General features: G+C 39.8%; 1 protein-coding gene across 2 annotated transcripts; it reads right to left on the bottom strand.

Annotated features, from left to right (window-relative positions):
• Positions 1-266: 266 nt before the first annotated feature.
• LOC117467469 (uncharacterized) lies at positions 267-9,360 on the bottom strand. Of its 2 annotated transcripts, XM_034111107.2 has the most exons (7): positions 9,203-9,360; positions 8,720-8,746; positions 8,224-8,262; positions 4,304-5,269; positions 3,810-3,977; positions 3,454-3,549; positions 267-1,748 (listed from the first exon to the last, which is right to left on the bottom strand). In XM_034111107.2, the coding sequence occupies exons 4-7, from the start codon at positions 5,267-5,269 to the stop codon at positions 1,422-1,424; spliced, it is 1,557 nt and encodes a 518-aa protein (XP_033966998.1). In that variant the 5' UTR covers positions 8,224-8,262; positions 8,720-8,746; positions 9,203-9,360; the 3' UTR covers positions 267-1,421. The 2 variants fall into 2 exon arrangements, with proteins under 2 accessions (XP_033966998.1, XP_071063376.1); XM_071207275.1 differs by lacking the exons at positions 8,224-8,262; positions 8,720-8,746; positions 9,203-9,360 and having other exon boundaries at positions 4,304-5,449.
• Between the last annotated feature and the right edge of the window lie 6,961 nt (positions 9,361-16,321).

The raw sequence follows: 16,321 nt of genomic DNA on the forward strand, positions 1-16,321 counted from the left end.
TTTAAGTATACTGTACTTATAAACATTGTTTAACACATTTAACATTTTTAATTTCCCCATAATGAATTAGTTTGATGCAAAAGTACTTAAATGCATGAATATTGAAATCAACAAATATATTTCTAGATAACTCATTGGCCAATATTTTCTTATTTATTTTTTTAAGTACAAAATATTCAAAGAACTTCAACAACTTCTGTAGACTTTAGTTTTTTTTATTTATTCAGTCTTAAATTGTTCATCCAATCAAAACATGAATTCTAAAACATGACATTTCTTACTGCAACATTTTTTTTTTAAAAGACCATCAAACTGTAAGTTACATTTCAAAATAAAATTAAAATGTACTTTTCAAAAGGTACATATTGTTCACAAAAAAAGTAAAATACAAATTAGTTATATTTTCTATTTGTAAAAAGAAACATTTCAAGGAGTTTTGCAAGCCGTTTGAGTATGTATTCCATATCCTTGATATCAGACGGCAGCTACCTACACTAGTTGGCTCTTTGATTTCACTTGTTAGATATATGGTCACACTAGTTTGGCACTCTGCTTTACTAGTTGAATACACAATTATACTAGTCACTCTTTTTCAGCAACGAGTGGCACCTTTGTCCGACTAGTTACCACATAAGCTTTACTAGTGACGCCACGAGCAGCACTAAAGTCCCAACTTGAGTTTTTGCAGTGCTGTTAACTTTTAGTGTCACTAGTACGGTCAGAGGGTCACTAGTTCATCAACAAATCTTACAAGTTGGGACTTTGATGCTGCTCCTGGCGTCACTAGTAAGGCTTATGTAGTAACTAGTCGGACAAAAGTGCCACTAGTGGCTGAAAAAGAGTGACTAGTATAATGTGTTATTCAACTAGTAAAGCAGAATGTCAAACTAGTGTGACCATATATCTAACAAGTGCAATCAAAGAGCCAGTTAGTGTAGGTAATTGCTGTCTGATATCAAGGATATGAAATAAATTCTCAAATGGCGTGCCATTGGAGTTAAAGTGCAAAGATGAACAACTGTAGGCACAGGGTTTCAGTGGTTTACCACCATCAAGGACCATCAGCACTTTCAGTGCAAACATGAACAACTGAGGTAGATTTAGACATATTCTACCAAATGTAAACATCATTCAACTGCTTTAAGCAACAAATTAACTGTGCAACACAAACATTGGCATGTGCAAAGTTTCAACCTGTAACACAGCCTACTCTCTCAGTAACAGGTAATTTTTTTAGATTGAGTAGGCAGCCCAAGGCCCATCAGCACTTTCTGTGCAAGCATGAACAACTGAGGTAGATTTAGGGGAAAGACATATTCTACCAAATATAAACATTAAACTGCTTTAAGCAACAAACTATCAAATAATTAACTGTGCAACACAAACATTGGCATGTGCAAAGTTTCAACCTGTAACACGGCCTACTCTCTCAGTAACAGGTCATTTTTTAGATTGAGTAGGCAGGGTTTCAGTGGTTTACCATCATCAAGGCCCATGAGCACTTTCTGTATGAAAGTGAAAGTGTTGATGAGTTTCTTGGGGTAGTCCAAATGTAACACGTACATCAAGCCGAACAACAATGCAAAGGAATCCGCCATCCTGGGGATATTGCTGATGACGAAATCACCTTCCACCAGAATAGCAGTACTTGCCGGACTGAGATCAACTTCACGTGGAGTGCCCTCGGTGACCATGCTGACAATAGCAACCGGTGTGTTGGTGATGTCTGGCCGGTCCACCTCCTCTGCCTGGAAATGCATAGAGTCCAACTGTAAGGTTGACTTGAAGTAACTAAACAATCTCATTCACATATTCCTCAACAGGTAAGTATATAGGAAGGTATTTCAAAAATGTGTTTCGGTGGCCCTGAAGTGCAAGACACCACAGCATTTCAGAAAACAAAACGCCACAGCATTTCACTAAACACTACAGCATTTCAGAAAACACCACAGCATTTCACATTGGACGGAAAGGGTATTCCTTTAGGGAGAACACTTCTTGTTTGTGATTGGACAGAGCCAGCCAGAGAAGCACTGCTGTGATTGGTTGTTTTTGCTGCCAGTCAAGAAATGACGCTTCGTGATTGGTCAACACCCGACAGCGAAATATGTCCCAACCATGGTCCCACAACGTATGGTCCCAACACATCAGCCGTTAGCACACACTCAGATCTCACAGCTCCTCATATCCATTCAGAAACTGGACAAAAGTTAAACATGTACAAACCACAGACTGTCTGTGTCATGGCGAATACAGTCGCTGCTTTATTTATGTCTGTATGATGTTGTTGTGAGTGTGGACGGAGCAGCTACAGGTTAGTTTAGCCTGATGAATCCGATTCAGAAAACACGCATTTTAAAAGCTTTTCGCCTGCCGTCTTGTCTGCAGACTTGTCAAAGCGTTAATTCATGGTTTTTAATAACTGTTATCAGTATGTAGTTATTTCGGCATCACTTTGAAACGTGTAATACAATTAAATCACGGTCAAATATGTTCATTTTGTTGTAGGATTTACATGGAGATACGCCCCGTCCCCTCTCCAGCGCCTCTTGTTTGAATGACAGGAGCAAACACAGCTGACAGCCGCGGTGAAACTCGAGCCATTAGAGCGATGCGAATATTGGGTAGTCTACCATAGTATTTACATGGAGATAAGCCCCTTAAAAACCATGAGTTAATAAAGCATTAATTCTGTGTTTACTCCTGTCATTCAAACAAGACGCTGGAGAGGGGGCGGGCAGTATCTCCATGTAAATCCTATCGGAATCGGATCCATCAGGCTAAACTAACCTGTAGCTGCTCCGTCCACGCTCACAACAACGTCATACAGACATAAATAAAGCAGCGACTGTATTCACCATGACATAGACAGTCTGTGTTTTGCATATCTTTAACTTTTGTCCAGTTTCTGAACAGATATGAGGAGCTGTGAGCTCTGAGTGTGTGCTAACAGCTAACGGCTGATGTGTTGGGCTAATCACGCGTCATTTCTTGACTGGCAGCAAAAACAACCAATCACAGCAGTGCTTCTCTGGCTGGCTCTGTCCAATCACAAACAAGAAGTGTTCTCCCTAAGGAATACCCTTTCCGTCCAATGTGAAATGCTGCGGCGTTTTCTGAAATGATGTTGTGTTTTGTGAAATGCTGTTGTGTTTTGTGAAATGCTGCGGCGTTTTCTGAAATGCTGTGGTGTTTTGTGAAATGCTGTGGTGTTTTGTGAAATGCTGTGGCGTTTTCTGAAATGCTGTTGTGTTTTGTGAAATGCTGTGGTGTTTTCTGAAATGCTGTGGTGTCTTGCACTTCAGGGCCAACGTATTTCTTTTATATATCTGAAAATATTTTTGATTGCTCCCGTCTGTTTGTTTTAACTGGAAGGGTGAAATAGCTAAACAGTTTCTTACAAGCACACATTCTGACCTCACTAGCAGTACTTTGAGTGCACTAAATACTTACGCTCCAAGACTTGAAGAACTCTGGGTCCTCCTCACGCAGGTATAATGGGAGGGCTCGAAGGGCTGCATTGCGTTTCATGTGGACATCCTGTACTTCCTGGAAAGACAAGCAAAAACTAGCATAATTAAAAAGCAATGGCTTTTTTTTAATTAATATATACATGTTTATTTTTGATTGTTGTCTAATTAAAAAAAAAAAATTCCCTATCTGTTATCGTTATATTTGTGACACTCTTCTGAAAAATACAATCCAGTATATTTTACATTATCTGTTTATGATGTGAATTTGAATGAATGTGGTTTTTGTGTAAAAGTAAATAAGCATTGATATTTGGACCAAACTTCTAGTAAACTCACCTGGAGATCACAAATCCTTAGGATTTCACGCAGGGCCTCAGATACCTTGCCAGTGCGTGCCGCCTTCTGCCTGTACAAGGCAATCAGTCGCAGGGTGTGTCTGTCTAGTTCAGAAAAGAACTGGTTCCATAGGTTGACGTTTGTGATTCGTTGAAACTCAGCAGAAACCTACAGGAACACACAAATGTATAAAGATCATTAATGGATATGCAATTGTAAAATTATTAGTGATGCAACCGGTTTTGTTGTTTCCGTAAAAATATATTACAACATGATCATATCAAAGTATTCATTTAATTTGTATTATTATTTATATTATAAAAATAAATATCGTTTTATAATATATTAACATTGAACAACAACACTGTTCCATTGTGTGCAAAGTAGGCAGTTTCTGCAAGCACAATTGGGAAACGGTGTGCAGACTATGAGAAAGATGTGACAAGGGGCAGAAAAGAGAAAGATTAAAAGGTCTGAGAGCATCTGTGTTTTACCTGTGATTCCATCCGGAGGGCCGGCCATTTCTCTAAAAAGTCCCTGACCAAGGGATTTTCTTGAACGATCTCCTGGCGACGAAGGGCAAAAGTCATCTGCATGAGCTTTTCTATTAAGATGAGGTTCTTCTCACTTTTCTCAACTTCCTGCAAAATCTGGATTCTCATTTCTTCAAGACTGGTCTGGTTTTCTCCTCTGGGAAAGTTTGGAAGGTAATTCACTTCAGCTCGTCTGGCTCTTTTTATTTTCGAGTGGGGGTGATCTTTGTCAGGGTTGTTGATGCTCTTTTTGCCTGCGTTGACAGCCACCTCCACACATCCAGATCTGGCCAACTTGGTACGATAATTCCCCATCTTAAACTTCAGGAAAATCTTCCATCCGTACCATCCACTAACACTTCCAAGCTCTTTAAGACATGGATGAGCCGTTACAAGAGCCTCCGCTGCCATACCCACGTCCCTGTCACTTGGGTAAGGTTTGAAGTTGTGCATCACTGCAGCCATACTCTCCAAGATGTTGTGCTTTTGGCCTCTGTTTAACTTCAATGTCTTTCCATATGTCTCAAAGGCACTGTTTCCCTCTCCAAGCACATGTTCTACTTCATAGGAAAAAGTGGGTACAGGGAAAATGTCAGGCCAGGTCTTCTGACGCTCTCTTACTGACACATGAGGAAGGATGTCTGTATCGGAACTTGCACATGAGCTAATATCACTCTCCGATGTGACTACTTTCAAAGTGCCCTTCTCTGGTAATTCTTGGATATCAAGGAGACAGCTAAGTTGTCCACCAAAGTCAGGATCCTCATACTGCAGGGTAAACTCGAAGTCCAGTTTTGGCTTGACTTTCTCACGCAGTATGTTGATTAGCTCTTCAACTGACTCTGGCCGCTCAGTCAGAGTTACCTTTATGGCAACATCTGTAGCAATATAAACTCGCAGCAGGAATTTCTGGGATGCTGCCATCATCTGAGAGACACAATGAGGTATTGAAATAGAAAAAGAGGGACATTTATTTACATAGATGTAATGCATACAAAAAATATCAACGTAGGTACTCATCATCTTTTACCAAAAGTAGTCTCTATATGACATTATAGATTTCTGTTTATGTGGGCAAAAACTGTATACCTGCCATGTTAAAATGGGGTTTCAATACAGTTGCACCGTTTTCCTTAAAGTGTACTTTCAGTGAAGCAGGATGAATCGTTTTGGTGTCAACAGCAGTTTGCCTTCTATATTGTATGCAGAAAGTGATGAGCTATCATTGAGCTCTGATATGCTGTGGACAGTCATATTCCCTGGGTAAAGTTGAAATGATCTCAAATGTTCAATGTAGCATGATTTGTTTTTTCGGCAGAGAAATGTGACATTGTGGTTAACAAGGAGGATCTGTTCGATTTTGCTAAACTGAGGCAGACCCCCCTCCTGCCCTACAGATACAAACATCCCAACATCATAATTAGTGCCATCAAAAATGATCCTGGATGTGTTGTAAATCATGTGGCTGTCTGTTTGTTGTCCAATGTGCTCTTTTGCAACCTCAGGAAGCTCTGAAACCAAGACAGAAGAGACATTTGATGTCTGCTGATGTGGTTTAAAGAATGATGGTGCACTGAGATAGTATGCCACCATGTGCTGATGCCTAGTTGCTAGTGTTTTTAACACATTCTTGAAGTTTTGTGTGTCATGTACAACACGCTTGAAAAAGCGATGTTTGCCCTCAAATCTCATAGTCCACAAATGGACAAGAGGCCCAAAACAACGTATAAGATCTGGGTAGTGTTCGACATAATGATGCTTAGGGCGTAGTCTCAATGCAGGGAAAACATCCTGAAGAATTTGTCTGTGATCCTGTATCTTAGTTTGGAAATACTGGATAGTTTCATCATCAAACGTTGGTGACAGCACCAGCTCCACAATGTCTTTCAAATCCATCAATACAGTCCAAGCACCATCTTTCTCAGGAACCTTGTTACCGATCATCAATGGGAGTAGTCTCAACAATGCGCTATTTTCGTGGCCATTGCCACCAATGGTCCCTTTTCCAGCAAAGGTTTTTGAGAGAGGCTTTGGTTTTTCACTCTTGTCTGTGTATTGGTAGGGGAATGACACAATCTTCCTGTTCAAATACTCAAGGGTAAAATATTTGAGTCTAATCATCTCCTTAATACACAAGGCCAACTCCACAGGTACAATGCCCTCAAAAAGATCATGCAGGACATCCGGTGGGAAGCCAGTAGTTGTATGAAAATACTGCAAACTCTCGCGCAAGATACAGTCCCCTTTTACACCCAACTGACTTTTACCATCCCCGGCTTGCATAACATCCTGCACGTTTCGGTCATGACTGGCTTTTGTCCTTAGACTAAATTCACCATCTACAACATCATGAGACTGAATTTTTTCTCTTGTAGCGTTGCAGAATCGACAAATATATCCTTCCCTGAAAGACTGCACAAAGCCTGCTAATGCATGAGCTGCAAGATTATCAGACAAGACGCATAAAACAGTACCCCGAACTGACTGACCAAGGCCTTCAATGTATACACCATCTTGTTCAAGAGTGTGAATGTCTTGTAACAATGGACCAAGTGCTCTTTTATAGCCACACCTCTGAATATCAGATACCTTACATAATGCTGCTAGTTGAATGACATGCAGCGCTGATTGGTATTTACCTGGCAAATCAGCCATCACCCAGTAGACAGAGCACAGTTTGTGTATTTTCCTTGAAGTGCCAAGTGGATTTGCAATTTCAAGGTCATCAATGTACAAAAGCAATGGCAGGGATAGCTCTGAAGACGACAACAAGTCATTCTCTTGGCAATATGAGCCATCTCGATGGCTCATGTAAAGCCCCTTTTGTGAGATCTTGGTTTCCTTGATTCTGTCAAGGATGTCTGTGTGTTTGAACATTTTCTGGATCATTTGTAGTATAGGGACATAAACTACTGTGCAGCCGGGCTCCAACACATACTGCACTGGTTTTACCACAGGGTAATTTTTCTCAATGAATGTTTTTCTTCGCTTGGCGGAAGACAACTCCTCACCTTTAGCTGTGGCACTGACAAAAATATTTGAGTCCATAACAGCACTCACCAAATCATTCATGATAGCTTCAGTAGGAGAAATCTGATGCCTCTTAAAAACCTCTTTTAAAGTGTCTTTTATAACAGGTTGAGACAAGGAAAATATCTGAGTCAGATGATCAATTATCTCTTTGGATGCCATATCGGAAACATGAAGAATAGTTTGCATCTTCAGGAAGAGCGAGGACAAATTATGGTGTAACTGGGCTCTCAACTGGCTGGCGTCAGCCTCAGGAGAATCAAACGTGTCTGCATGCTGACACTGAGCAGGATTCTCGTCCTCAGGGTCAGTAGCTGTCAAGACTGGGGCACTATCATTTTGTGTCGACACAATGTCTTCACAAATGTCCAAACTACCTGCATGGTTCCTGCTTTTGTGAGCATTAAATGATGAATAGACATTTGTGCTGTAGCTACAGTTCTTAAATGGGCATGTTACAGTTTCAAGGTTCTTTAAGTGTCCCCTTAAATGACTGAACACTGTTGCTTCAGAGAACGAATGTTTAAAGTTACACAAGGGGAAGCTAAAAATTGCACATCCTCCTTGTGCTCCCTCACTTGCACCAGTACTACACACATTTTTGTGAAGCCGTGATAAATGAATTTTCAATGCATTAAATGATTGAAATGTACAAATGCAAGAGTCATAGACACATGGCAAAGGGCTAACTCTTGAGTACTGGCTATGCTTCAAACGATAGTGCCTAAATAACTGAGCCTGGGTGTCTGACGAGACAGCACATAATTTGCACTTCCACGCCATTGAACCATTTCAACTTCAACAAAGCATGATGATCGGATCTGTAGATAGGCCAGTTCTGTTCAAGTTACCTTGAATCTTGAGTCTCACTGCTCTGAACCAGCTTCACCCTACGACAAAAAGAAATGTGCAGAGTTTTAATACAAGTTTGCAGTTTTCATTAGCTTACTGTCACTAGCAAACATGCCTGTGTGTAGGCCTCAACGTAATTGTGGAAAACAGCCCTAGCTAGCTACTAGCTTAATTCAGGAATAACATCACATTTACCATATAATATCGGATAACATTAAGCACCAGTAACACACTTATAAACAGTAGGGCTGCCGTTGACTGATAGGAGTTACTAGCTAAAGTTAACATGCTGCTGCTCTGACGTTAACGTCCTTACACTCCATTGAACCATTTCAACCATGCAACTTCAACAAAGCATGATGATCGGATTACTGTAGAAAGGCCAGTTCTGTTCAATGTTGTGAATACCTAATTAAATAAATAAACCTACTGGAAAAAAGTTCAAAATTAATTAATTGAAAAAACAGAACACAGTATGGGTTAGCAATAACTTACCTTGAATATTGATGCAACAGCTTCACCCTACGGCAAACATAAATGTGCAGAGTTTTAATACAAGCTTGCCGTTTGCATTAGCTTACATCTAGCTAGCATCAACGTAATTGTGGAAAACAGCTCTTGCTAGCTACTAGCTTAATTCAGGAGTATTCAGGAATGACATCACATTTACCAGATAATAGCGTTAATAAGCACCAGTAAGTAACACACTTTTAAACAGTAGGGCTGCCGTTGACTAATAGGAGTTTCTAGCTAAAGTTAGCATACTGCTGCTCTAACGTTGAGGTCCTTACAGTACTTAACCGGCAGTCCGAAATTCAAAAAATAGCGCGAAGCAGCCGGTAACTGCGGCGCTCTGCACGTAACTCTGAATTAAACAACAGTTTAAACAGTCTAACGATCACATATAATCTTCGGGTGGTATATCCTTACAATATTATAACAAGAAAAGCAGTTTTAACGACTTATTTTGGTACTTACAAGTTAAACCATGTGTGGAATCCCTTCGCTTGCAAGAGCCGCCATGTTGGATGGATCTTTCTCGATTCGTCGCAACGTCATGACGTAATGACGTCAGACGCTGCGTGACTGTTCACTCACAAGTTTTCATTCAAATTTGAATATTCACTCATAAACTATGATTCACATAAAATTAAACAGCACTTTTCGTTAAGAGAACGTATAAATGTAATGTTCGGTTGACTTGATATTTGGTTTTGATTGCAGTACCCATAATACTTATGAGTTAGTAGTACTGTTGGGGTTTACAGTGTATATTTGATTAAAAATGCGATTAATTTATTACAAAGCCTCTAATTAATTAGATTAATTTTTTTAATCGAGTCCCGGCTCTAATATGTATATATATATATATATATATATATATATATATATGCCGCTAAAACTGTGTAATATACCAGGCTGCTAAATCCTCCAAACTGTTACAGTCAGAACACGTAACATGAACGCGCGGTCCCGTGGGTTCCCCTGCGAGATGGAGTTCATGACTTTGAGCTGTTCATGAGCACTCATGAAACATTCATGAACAACTCATTATATGTTCACTTGTCATGTTCATGAACCAAAATTCTTAAAATGCTCAGGAACCATTTTAAAGAGCAGTTCATGAAATGTTTATGAACATTGTTCATTCATATAAAGTTCCTGTTTTGCTCATGACAGACTTTTATGAGCAATTTATGAACTTTTCATGATCCAGCCAATCACAACATTATAATTAAAACCCCAAAAAGTGTGCATGAGCATTTCATGAACTTTTCATGACTATGAGCATTTCATGAATTTTGGATGATTGTGGCAAGTTCAGAATATTTTGGAATATTCATGAGCATTTTATGAACTTTTGATGATCAGTGTGATGTTTTTAAAGACCTCTTGAATATTCATCTACTATTTGAACATTTCTTTCTTTTTTAAAACATTTAATCTTAAAACAAAACAATAGTGAATTTGAAACTGAACATTATCTGTATTTATTTTGGTGACATTCATATCATTTTATGGTTTATCTGTACTGTTTGAGAAGCAGTACGAGTAAGTAGCGCCAAGGTGGAACCTTTGGCAGGTGAGCGGTGACATCTGGGTTATTTTAGGGGGGACACTTCCGCCCCCTCCTCAGAAGCAATCCAGACGATCAACCGGATCCTGTGTATAATTATTGCTGCTCCACTTTTCTGTTTTCTACAGGTCAGTACATAATGAAAATGATCGATGTTAACTTGTGTGAATTAGATATGATGTTGGAGATGTTTAGGAGAGTGTGTCAGAAGGTTTTGAGCATGTTTGACATAGTAACGGTATTTTAAAAATACTAAACTGTCGGCAACAATAGATGCCATTTTCGCGGGCTTCAGCCGCACCTGGGTAAATGTGACCTGAGCGAAGGCTCGCAGGCAGGTTAGCTGCTGCGCACGGGTAATATGTGTTGTTTACCTGAGTGCAGTCTTGCAGGCACATTGCCTTGTTTTTTGTTTATTAACATTGACAGTGTATTTTTGTGATCTCCATAATATGTTATATTTGGTAAAGATAGATATATTGATAGAAAGTATTATTTGATAGCGTTATGTGTTTATAGATAACAACCCGTCCTTCACTGCAAACATAGCTGCTACAACCCGCTGCTGCAGATACACGCTTTACAACATCAGGAGGATGCTGACCCAGAAAGCGACGCAGGTTCTGGTCCAGGCTCTCATCATCTCACGCCTAGACTACTGCAACTCTCTCCTGGCTGGTCTACCTGCATGTGCCATCCGACCTCTGCAGCTCATCCAGAATGCAGCGGCTCGTCTGGTCTTCAACCTTCCTAAATTCTCCCACGCCACGCCGCTCCTCCGCTCCCTCCACTGGCTTCCGGTAACTGCTAGAATCCACTTCAAGACAATGGTACTTGCGTACCATGCTGCGAATGGATCTGGCCCTTCCTACATCCAGGACATGGTTAAACTGTACACCCCAGCACGTGCACTCCGCTCTGCATCAACCAAACGGCTCGCTGCACCCTCGCTGCGAAGGGGACCCAAGTTCCCATCAGCAGAAACACATGGGTTTGCTATCCTGGCTCCAAAATGGTGGAATGAGCTCCCCATTGACATCAGGACAGCAGATAGCTTACACACCTTCCGGCGCAGACTGGAAACTCATCTCGTTCGACTCCACTTCGAGCAATAGAACTATTAACAAAGCACTTATGGACTGGCTTACCTAAAGCCAGTTGAGTAGCACTTGAAATGTTTTTGCTCTATGAAACCTGATGTACTTTATGATTCTGTTTTCTTCAAGTTTGTATTTTGTTGGTCGAACGCACTTATTGTAAGTCGCTTTGGATAAAAGCGTCAGCTAAATGCAATGTAATGTAATAATTTATATTGACTATGTTGAATTTCTCCTTGAGATACAGTAATTGACTGACAGACGGATAACTTAAATGGAGAAATGTGATGTTTGTAAAGTTCAGCTATTTGAATGTAACTGTGTACTTTGAATTTTGAATAAGAAGCATTCCAGACGATCAACCGGATCCTGTGTATAATTATTGCTGCTGCACTTTTCTGTTTTCTACAGAAATCATTTATTGTTGCTGTGGTACCCAAGCTTTTGGGACCCGTAACAACATTTTATGTGCAGCTGAGTGTCAAGAACTGCTTCAAATAGTGATAGGATTAATTGTAGTGCTCTACCTGTATACATTTATGTTTGTTTGTTAATTTGAGTAAAGTTCCATTGTGATTGACATAATTGTTGTTTTCTATGGTTGCCAATTGACCCACAGTCAGTGGTTCATGAACAGTTCATGTACATGAACAGTTCATGAACAGTTCATAGCCAGCCATTGAATTATATTCAGTGACTGGGTATGAACTGTTCATGAACGGTTCATGAAGTTGTTATGAACAGTTCTTGATATGTTCATGAACAGTTCTTGAAATGTTCTTGGTTGAATATCCCTACACACTCACTGAAAACTCCATTTCATGAATTGTTCATGAACCTGCCTAAAACCATATTCCATGAATTGTTCATGAACCATTCCAGCACAGGAGTTTCATGAGTAGTTCATGAACTGCCCTAGTGCCATTTAATGTTCATGTCACTTTCATCAACTTTGTTATGAGCTGTTTATGAGCTGTTCATGAATATGGTTCACTAATATTTCATGAACTTTTCATGACAAGTTCATGAACAGTTCACTATCATCTCACTGGGGTTAGATGCACGTTCATATTGCAGAGGGAAATAACTCTCAGAATAACGTTATTAGCACATTTTACAACTTGAGGACCGAATGTTTTTAATAAGGGCTATACAATCGTTCATACTGGGTAGTTTATTTAGTTTAAAAAAAATTATCCAACGATTTACAGACCACTCTTTCCCAATGTTAGTCAATGGGAAAAAGTGTTTCCGGGCCCAGCAACCTAAAGGAAGTGTAGTACCGCCGTTTGGCCACAACTAATATTCTCATCAGAGTCCGGTGTGAATCTTCGGTTTTTAGAATAAAAAAGATTTAAATTAAATACAGTGTATTTAATTCAAATTACGCCATATCAATATTGATTTTAATTTCTAACATGGCGCTTCCGCCAAAGCTTCAAAAGTTGAACATTGCTCAACTTTTGAAGCGAGCAAAGCGAAGCAACGCTCCCACAATGCAGTTCGGCAAAGCGTGACGTCACCCCATTCAAAGTGAATGGGCAGAAGCATTGAAGCTTCAACGCACGCCGCCGTGAGGACTGGCCGTTGCAGATCGGCTGTAAGCTAGCTAGCTAACCTAATCATTTCAAATATACTGACTAAACACTTACAGACATGAAACAGACTAACTCCGCCAATACCAACACAGTCTCACGGCATTTTGTGTTATTGTCACAAAATTAATCTATTGATTCGTGTTCACCAACACCATTTTTTTCGTGTCACAGAACGATTTTAAAAGCAATATAAATAATAACAAATTAGAAGGAAAAAGAGATTTCAGTATTCTGACACAGAACTATTTTAGAAGCAATGCATATCTATTGGTAGTATGTTTCGTGTCTGCACCAAATAATAACAAATTAGAAGGGGAAAAAAACAAAAATATATATATATATAGATACAGTATTCTGAGGCTCTGAGCCACATTTATTTTCCTCGCGGACGGCAAAAAAACTCCGACATTATACAATTTAAAATAAAAAGGTTAGGCTTAGGGTAAGATATTGAGTAATAAAATGTTTTTATGAACCACACAGCTTCTGGTATTCCAAGACCCGACCGGACAAAAATACATGTTGCAGGCACGAAACATACTACCAATAGAAATACATTGCTTTTAAAATCGTTCTGTGTGACACGAAAAACATGCTAAAATCGTGTTGGTGAACACGAATCAATAGATTAAATAAATGTTGTGACTATAACACGAAATGCCGTGAGACTGGGTTGCCAATACTGACAGTTGGCCAACTGTATAATCCCTAAACATCCACAAGCGCTCCGGTCCCAGCAGTGTGCATCACTTTTTTGTGTGCCCGTTTCCTGTTGCATTCTGATCTTCTTGCAGCATTTTGTATTTGCAGCGTTGAGTTTATGCAGCGCTTTAAGTAAACACTGTGCATGTTTCATGAAGTTGCTGAATGTTTTTTATTTGCAATATTTCTAAAGCTGCAGAACGTGTGTTTTTTTTACAGGTTACTAGAAATTGCATAGGAAAACACTTTTTAGTAACCTTCAAAACCCAGGTCAAAAAGCCACCGATATGCATACACACAGCTGCTTCAAAGACCAATACATCAGTACAATGTGACTTTGCTACAAGGCCTCTTAGCTTTACTACCAAGGTTATTAAAGCAGCTTACTGATCCGAGCAGTCCAACACAGCAGGGAGTACAGTAAGAAATCCAAGTTATTGGTTAAGCTTAGTCTTTATAGTGGCTCATATTTCACATCAAATAAATAAATATGCACGTTAAAAAGAGTGATCTTTTGCTCGCTCTTGATGTTCCTTCTCAATATGTGTCCAATTGTTTGCTTCTTGTAGTCCCTTTTTTGTCTGTTGGGGATACATTTGAGAGTAAAACACTGGCTTTGTCACAGTCTGCTTTCTCACTCACCTATTTTCTGCATTAACTTTCCTTAGTCACCTGGTAGTCACCCCCTGTCTCTCTCTCACTCTGTTACACCCATCGGCTCCATTAGTATTTAGGCCCACTTCACTTTCACCTCAGTGCCAGATCGTACTTTGCAGCATGCCAGTCTTTCCCGCATTACCCTTCAGATTGCTCTCCCGGTTTCGACCCTGCCTGTCCCTGACCAGCCTGCCTCGCCTGCTCCCTGACCCGTGCTGTACCTGCGACTCCCGTCCTGCTTTCTCCTGGAACCCTCGCCTGTCCCCGACCAGCCCTTTGCCGACTATCTGCCGTTTTGTCTCCTACCAGCCTATTGCCATCAATAAAGCTGGTTACCGACTATCCCTGGTTTCCCGTGTTCTGCATGTTGGTCCTCAGCTCGTTTGTGACAGGCTTAGATACTTTATTCAACATTATTTTGAAGTCTCTCTGATTCTTATCATAAGACAATAGAGCAATGTAACCTTAGACACAAATAGAACCATAAAGCAGATTCAGGCAGTAGGCGTATAGGTTGACGCTTAAAGTATTAGCCTACCGAACAGTACAGTTTACAGAGAAGAAATAACATCTGCTCCTTTAAAACAAACAGGCTCTTTTCAGTTTTTAGTAACATTGTAATCCTGCTAGTAATCCCACATTTCTTTTTATTTAACAGTGACTTATTACTGTAGGTGAATACAGTTACCTCTTTTTTATAACGTTATCCCATTGCATCCAATCTGTTAATCCCGAAGCCTGGTTTTGAGACACAATTTCATTCATTATTTATTTCCATATTTTAGATTTGGAACATACTTCTAGGCCAAGCATCCGAGTGTATTATAACTACTACAATTAAACAATAGATAAAATGTCATGGTGTAATTTTACAGAGTTTATTCATAATGACAAACCCATAGAAAATTGTCTCCAAATTAAAGTTTGAGGTGTTGGTTAGGGTTAGGATTACATTTAACTTGTTTGCAACATGAGACCTTGGTTAGTCTCTATGAATCTGAAGGGTCATCACATATAATAATGATTTTCCTGTCTATTGCTGTGTGTAACTTTCTCCAAAATCTCAATGTGTGACAAATGCAGAATCAGCTTTGTAGAAGCCCTAGCATTAGTTCTCGGAACCGATCCAGAGTCTGACTGCAGCATCAGCCTGGCTCCATGCAGTAATAGCCCATCACAAACTCTGCATGGGGCAAAGCACCCGCTCCGTCTCTTTGCTTATCCTCCATGTTTCAGATTTTCTGTTTCGCGTTCTGTTCCCTCTTTCTGCACCTCTTTTCATTGGCTTTGCACTGTCCCATCTTCCTCTTTTCCCCCCTACCGGTTCATTTGTCGGCTGTCGTACGTTGGATGTTCTATTGAACTCTAACTGGGCTTTGCACCGCATAACTGAACATTGACATGGATGTTGCTTTGGTAGTAGGGGTGTAACGGTTCACAGAATTCACGGTTCGGTACATACCTCGGTTTGGGGGTCACGGTTCGGTACAGGTTTGGTACAACAAGAAAAAGAAAAAAAAAGTCCCAAATGTATAATTCCAGGTTTGTTATTTATTTTGAACAGTAGTGCAAGTTTCAGTTTAAACATAAGGAACTTCAACATTTTGAATAATTAACTTATTCAAACAGTTAAAAACAAACCACAAACAGTAGGCTACCACACACACTCAGATGGCCATATTATCTATAATGGCTGATGTCAAACAAAAAGGTTCAATAAGCTGTAAAACTAAAAAGAATGTCTTGAAAATATTACAAAAATAAATAATAAGAAAGTGTTTCAATCACAATCAATAAAAGCCGGGGTCCTCTACTATTGCATAAGGGTGCAGCATAGCCATTGAAAAACATATGCCAAATGCTTCCGTTATTTATTTTGGTCTCTCGGCTTTCATGTCTATGGGCTAGTTGCACAAGATGGCGTCTATCAACTTCCGGCAGCTGGGTGTGCGGTTGTAAACTTCCC

This window comes from Pseudochaenichthys georgianus, chromosome 22, assembly GCF_902827115.2.
Source record: "Pseudochaenichthys georgianus chromosome 22, fPseGeo1.2, whole genome shotgun sequence".
Taxonomy (NCBI): Eukaryota; Metazoa; Chordata; class Actinopteri; order Perciformes; family Channichthyidae; genus Pseudochaenichthys; species Pseudochaenichthys georgianus.